The 6,918-nt window shown below is 28.9% G+C and overlaps 1 protein-coding gene across 4 annotated transcripts; it reads left to right on the forward strand.

The window, feature by feature from the left end:
* Positions 1 to 538: 538 nt before the first annotated feature.
* LOC136090293 (uncharacterized) lies at positions 539 to 6,630 on the forward strand. Of its 4 annotated transcripts, none has more exons than XM_065816611.1 (7): positions 539 to 730; positions 1,502 to 1,648; positions 1,763 to 1,834; positions 1,941 to 1,997; positions 2,172 to 5,788; positions 6,299 to 6,332; positions 6,500 to 6,630. In XM_065816611.1, the coding sequence occupies exon 5, from the start codon at positions 3,668 to 3,670 to the stop codon at positions 5,456 to 5,458; it is 1,791 nt and encodes a 596-aa protein (XP_065672683.1). In that variant the 5' UTR covers positions 539 to 730; positions 1,502 to 1,648; positions 1,763 to 1,834; positions 1,941 to 1,997; positions 2,172 to 3,667; the 3' UTR covers positions 5,459 to 5,788; positions 6,299 to 6,332; positions 6,500 to 6,630. The 4 variants fall into 4 exon arrangements, with proteins under 4 accessions (XP_065672683.1, XP_065672684.1, XP_065672682.1 ...); XM_065816612.1 differs by lacking the exon at positions 539 to 730 and having other exon boundaries at positions 1,439 to 1,648; positions 2,172 to 5,636; positions 5,710 to 5,788; XM_065816610.1 differs by lacking the exon at positions 539 to 730 and having other exon boundaries at positions 1,439 to 1,648.
* Positions 6,631 to 6,918: the final 288 nt, after the last annotated feature.

The raw sequence follows: 6,918 nt of genomic DNA on the forward strand, positions 1-6,918 counted from the left end.
TGATAAGATATTTTTAATTAAGATATTATTTTCATCATAAGAATATATAATATATATTCTTATGTCATAAGAATATTATATTAATATAAGGAATCTATATCATATAATATAATAATATTATATTAAGTTATGGAATCTATATCATACAATTATACTATTATTATTATAGTTTAAGTGATTACTGTATGTTCAATGCAAGGCTGGTTTGTGTAAGTAGGCTATTGTGTAATGTAGGGTAATTGTTAAACATTCATGAATAATATATGAATGTTTCACAATTATACTTACATATACATACATATATATATAATATAATATATTATATATATATGTATGTATATATAAGACTTATATATACATACATATATATATAATATATTATATTATATATATATATATGTATGTATATGAAAGTATAATTGTGAAACATTCATATATTATTCATGAATGTTTAACAATTAGCTAGCGATTCCACGGCTTAACAAAAAACATTTGACGTTTGACAAAAAACACGTAATTTTTATAAACTTTGCTCTCTTATATCTTTTTGTATGGTTAAGCAAGCGCCTTGAGGTTTTTAGCATCAGTTAGTGTTACTCAACCTCTTTCCAACCATATATAGAAAGTACTAAGCTTTATATGGCTTCACTTATATATTATTCATATCTTGAAGCCACTTTTTAAAAAAAAACTTGCCGCGGGAACGTTTTTTCAAAATAAGATTTAGAAGGTAAGATTTCCTAAGTATGCAGACACATCCAATTTGATTGAAACTTTCCATATATAGTAAAAAAAGGATGATGAATCGAATGGAAAGGGGAACATTTTTTAAATTTATACATAAATTCTTAGTTCTCAGCATTTGAATACTTTAGAGTCGATTTATTGGGGAAAAAAGCCTTTTTAAAAAATGTTCCCTCTCTAAAAGGCAAGTATAGCCTTTTCACTTTTTAAACCAAGTATTTATTTATGTTTTCCTAAGAATATGATACTTAGGATTTTTATTTACAAATTATGCATATATTATAAGGTTTATTTTACGCTTACTTAATGACGTTTTTTGTTTTGATTTTTCGCAAAAATCCAAACAAACGAAAGTATTTTTCGTTAGTTTTAACAAATTATAAGTTTTAAAGTTTGATGATGTCTTCTTTATACTAAATTAGCAAGCCAAATAGGAAAATTATTTTATTAACATAATACATAACTGCTTTAAATAATATAAATATTGCTTTTGTTTAATCTATTTGTCTGATTTCAAATTTTTTCAAACAATATTCTGACAAAAGTATTGTCAAAATAAATAAAAATTCTTATAACAAGGTTTTTTTATTTATCAAAATTTTTGTTAAAGTATTGTTTTAAAAATTTTTGAATAACATGTGAATAACAGTTACTCACATTTAGTGAATGATTTAAATTCTCATTCTGAAAATGAAATAGAAAGTGAAATTTTTAAAATTTGGATAAAATAGAAATTAAAAATTTAATTATTTCAAAGGAATTCTTGCTGGATTTTTCATCAAAAAAAGTTTGGTCAAAGACTACAATCTAGCTATTGTAATTACAGACTGGCCTTTCTTAAACTGTTTTTTTCAAAACAAAGAATTAAAAAGTTTTCAAAGCAAGTTTGCAAGTATGGAAATATGTAAGAATTTTTAATAAGTATTCACACAATTTTTACTTAATAAGAAATACTTCTCCATTTTTTGATACAATGTATGTATGAATTAGTTCGTAACATACTACAATTTTATTTTAGACAAGTTACCAGACTGTGCCAACAGTTCACAACAGTACACCATACCCCAGTTTCCAAAACCAAATAACATAGGTGGGTAGGCCAGTTTTTTTGTAAAATTTATTTTCGAATGTTTAATTTAATTGCTGAAAGTAATATGATTTCTGATAATCTATATTTGAGTATTCTTTTGTTTTAGGTTTACATGTTAACAATAGTCAAATCAAAATAGTGGTTCCATCTATAAGCCACAATAGTGAGTCCTACTTTCATACTAGTTAATTTTTTAAATAAAGACAATGTAGCACACACATTTTGCATTTTAAAAATTTTATTGAAACCAAATTTGATTGATCTTATTTTACTCTTATTTAAATTTTACTCTTTTTTTTTTTTACCTACTTTTAATTAGTTTTACTTTTAATTGTAGCTTCCAGAGTATTGTCCGAAGACCCATTTAATAGCTACAACAATATTATGGATTTTTTAAATATTGAAGATGGCATTGTTTCCCTCAAATATCCAAATTTTGTCTTAACAAACAGTCATTATTTAGACATTTGCAAAGAAAAAGATAAACATGATTTGACATGGCAAAATCTCTCTGTATTTTTCACAACCTACTGTAAATACCCTATCACTAGAGTAATGCTTGCTAAGTGTCTTAAAAAATCAAAAGACCATGTTGCAAAACTGAATCGTGCCAAACATTTTACTTTAAGGAATTCTTATTTAAGCTCTGTTCTTTCTTTTTGTCCTGAAGTTCCTGAACTTAGTTTGCTACCTTCTGATAATTGTTCTATCAATACTTCTGGCAACTCTTGTGAATTTGTTACAGAAGATGTTTCTGCTTTTCAAAGTTGTATTACCCCAACTTCTATTGGGGTAATAGAACATGAAAATCTAGTTAATAATTCTGCTAATTGTGATTTTACCTATAAAATAAAGAAATATAAACGAAGAATTGATTATCTTAAATTGAAAAATAGACAATTAAATAGAAAATGTAGCGAATTTAAAAGAAAATATCAAGCAATCTTGTTAAGATATAATGTCAGAAATGTCAACAAAAGAGGCGCTAGAAAGGATTGTAGGATTAACCAATTGTTGCAAATAAATTTAAGATTGGAAAAAGAAATTGATATGGCTAGAAAGCGCTCACAATCAGATTGACAAAAGGCATGGTATTTAAAGAAAAAAATTGAAAACGCTGTTTTGAAAACATCTGATGAAATGAATGATTCGATCTTAAAGGAGAGTTTAAATTACTTTGAAAATCTTACAGAAGAGCTTAAGGAAAGAGTTGACATTTTTGAAAAAAATGTTGTTGAAGTTTTTGAAGGAGGTAAATATAATGATGAAATTCGCTCGGTATATTACAACCTTTTAAGTAAAAATGTTTCTGTTAATAATGTTGAATCTGTTATCAGAACTGTACTACAAAAAATGGTGGGAATTTCATGTGGCGCACTTCCAAAAAAATCTTTGGCTGCTGAATTTTTTAGTGAAATGAACCTTTTATCAAAAGCTCAAGTGAGAGAGGCTATGTTGAATAGTACAAACAATGTTCTTCATACAGATGGCACAAAGTATAATTTTAGGGAGGTTGGTAGTTTTTAAGTCACAACATCATCTGGTAGCTACACGTTTGGGATAGAAGATATGTTTTCAGGAGAGGCACAATCTTATTTTGGAGAGCTAAAAAATTTACTCACTGATATGTCTCAGATATTTTCTTCTGAAAAGGAAAACTATGAGGATGATCTTAGGAAACTTATTTTTTCATTCAAATCTTTGATGATAGATCTCTCTATAGTTAATTCAAGTTTTTTTAACCAATTTAAACATTGGAGAAAAGCAATTTTGCCTTTTGTTGTTAAAAACTATGATCAGCTTCCTTTAAATGAAAAATGAAAAATTTCTGATATGCATCATGTTTTTTGTGGCTTACACGTTATCCACAATCTAGGAATATACGCAGAAAAAGCAATCATAGAATGGGAAAAAGTAGTTGAGCAGGAAGGTAGTATTCATGGTGGTTTTAAAAGTTCTCAAAACTCTCGCACTTTTGATATTTTGTATGAACTTTCAAAACTTACAACCTATAGACATGGTGATCAGCGGAATGGAAAAGCTGATGAATGGAAGGCATTTTTGCGTAAAAGGTTTTCTAAAAATTTTATGGTTTCATTTCTGCATCATCGCTTTAACATTATATTTGTACTTGGTGGAGCAGCGTATTTTCATAAACATCACCTTAAAGAATTTGTTTTTAATCTTGATGGTTCAAATTTCCTTCATGAGTCAATTAGGCGCGATATTGACAACATTATTTTTCACGCTTCAACTAGAGCTCTGGGAATTTTTAATAAACTAATATCAGGACCTCTTTTTCGTATTATTGAAGAGGAGGGTCATGTATTTTCTTTGAATACCGTTTGGTCACAAATGTTCAATTATTTTGTTTGTTGTTCTTCTGATGCATCTAAAATGTTAAGTGGTTCTACATTTTTTGATGTCAAGTATCTCACCAAGGATGAAGTGTTTGATCATTTATTTTCCAACTGTAATGACCCACTTTTGGATGCCTTAACACAAGAATGTCTTGAAGTTATATGTTGCACATGTTCTGTTATGATTCAGAGTCAGTTAAGAGACCAGTTGCCTGGAGGAAAATATCACAATCCTGGTGATGATGTGCTTGAGGAAACTCAAAACTGTCCGCGTACTAATGTTGTGTCTGAACGTGATTTTGCTTCCTATGACCGCAGGTTAAAAATGAAACCTAACATGACAACAGTAGCTGCAGCTGGTGTCATCATGTTTAACAACAACAAAACAGCTGTTTGGTTAGATGGAAAATCACAGGAAGACATTGAAAGGCTAGTTTTACTAGCAAGGCGAAATAGAAAAGGGTATATCAGAAAGTACAGAGAGAAAAAAGCAAATATATTGCAGTACAAAATTGATGAGATAGACAAGCGCAGTATAGAAAAAGAAATAAAGGAACAAAAGGCAAGCAAAGAGAAAGAGTTTTTGACAACAGAAATCGGAAAGGATGGAGGTTTAATTTTGTGTAAAGAGGATTTAGAAAAAATTTTAGGCACTGAAAATGAAATAGTAAAGAAGTTGCAAAGACAAATAAAATTTAGAAAAAAAGTACTGCAGCAAAAATTTCCAGAAAATTGGTTGCAATTAGGAGAAAAGGGAAAAGGGGAAAATTACAAAAAGTTTGATATTGAGGCATTAAAAACCAACCTGCTATCTATTTTTACATTTTTAAAAGAAGCTCCAGAACAACGCGCAACTACAATAAAATGTTCAGTTATCAGACAGATTGATGAAAGACAAGAAATGTTGATAACATTAAAAAAAAAAGTCAGATTAGAGGGTGACGCTAGATTATTAATGGAAACTGGAAAAAAAATAAAAACAGGCACATCAAAGGGAGGGGTTCCAAAGTTTTTAGGAAAAAGAATTAAACATAAAATGGTAGATGATGATGGCAAGGATTTATGGTATTCGGGGCTCGTTGTAAGTGTTCTAGATGACAATGAATTTGATGAAGACTGCGAGTTTCAGATACTATACGATGGATATGAAGATAAATATGATATTGAGTTAGTCAAAGAGTGGAGGATGAAATGTGTTGTGGTAGAGGGAAAGGCTGATGGTTATCTGGAGGGCGTTGTTCAAAAAAAGCAAAAATGTAGTTAATGTTGTCTTTGACACAGTGCAAATTTAATTTATAATGTTTATGTTTGTTATTATTATTCAATTTAATGTATTTATGTTTGTATTCTTTTTGGTCATCTGGAGCGGTGTTGGTGACCCATAAATCTTTATTTGTATGTTTGTTTTTTTATTGGACATCTGCTGCCATGGTTACATACTGGTAAGTCATGCTTTCTATTTTTGTGCTGACATACCTGTCAATATGTATATCCTTGTGTTTACGTATTTTTAAGTTATATGTATGGTGCACCTGCAAGTCACTATATTTATACTTGTTTGCTGTTGAACCTCTGCAGTGGTGTTGATCTACCGGTAAGTAATTATTTGTATGTTTGTTTTTATGCAATACAAGTCGCTGTATGTTTCATTGTGTTTATATACCCATTAGTCATTACGTGTTTGTTTGTGTTCTGTTGGACCTCTGGAGCGGTCTTGACACACCCGTAAGTCGCTATATGTTTCTTTGTGTTTATGTACATGTCAGTCATTATGTGTATGTTTGTGTTCTGTTGGACCTCTGGAGCCGTGTTGACGCACCCGTAAGTCGCTATATGTTTCATTGTGTTTATGTACATGTCAGTCATTATTTTGTGTATGTTTGTGTTCTGTTGGACAGTGTGTTTTGTGATTGTGATGTTATTGTTGTGATGTTTTGTGTAGATAGACAACTTGGCTTACCTTCTCGCTGGTGTCTATTGTTAAAAATGATTATTAGATTGTTTCGTAACTGAAACTTGCTACTTCTAATCATTCACTAAAAGCCAAGAAATAAGTTTTAGAATAAAATAATTTTTTTATGTTATTTTAATTTTTTATCTTAAGCGTTGTCAATAGTTCACATAAACAATCTCAAAGAGTAAGTTTCTTATTTTATACTTATTATACTAACAACCTGCATATATAAGATATATATTTACCTTTTTAAAATTTAATTCTTTATAAAATTTTTGTAAACTAATTAAAAAAATATTTTAAACATATGATGTATCTTTGTTTCTAATAATAATTTTTTTACATTTTTAGGTAGAGTATCTGCTGTTATACCTGCCTATTGCTGTTGTAGGTACTCCAAATTTCAGAAAGTTCATTAGCTGTATGTTATTTTCATTGAAAATTAAATTTTAACTTTATTGAAGAATCTTCTGTCTTGTAAATAGGTCATTCCGTAAAATTCCAACAGATTTCAATACCTTTACACAGTAATTTACTGACCGGTCTGTAAAATATTCAATTTCAAAATAGTATTTGGATTCCATGTAGTATTTGGATTCCATGATTTGTTTATGCATATTTGTATGGTGTTATTAAAATATAACCCCAAATTTTATTTTCCAAAACTAAGTAAATAAGTGAAAACCATCAGTCTGTAAAATAGATAATTCTGGATAATCTCGTCAGATTAAAAAAAAAATTGGATCATAAAAAATTTCTAGTCAAATTTA

This window comes from Hydra vulgaris, chromosome 13 (genome assembly GCF_038396675.1).
Source record: "Hydra vulgaris chromosome 13, alternate assembly HydraT2T_AEP".
NCBI lineage: Eukaryota > Metazoa > Cnidaria > Hydrozoa > Anthoathecata > Hydridae > Hydra > Hydra vulgaris.

Bases quoted from the DNA above. Each gene is read 5' to 3' on its own strand.
- LOC136090293 (XM_065816611.1), top strand. From the start codon at position 3,668: ATGCATCATGTTTTTTGTGGCTTACACGTTATCCACAATCTAGGAATA.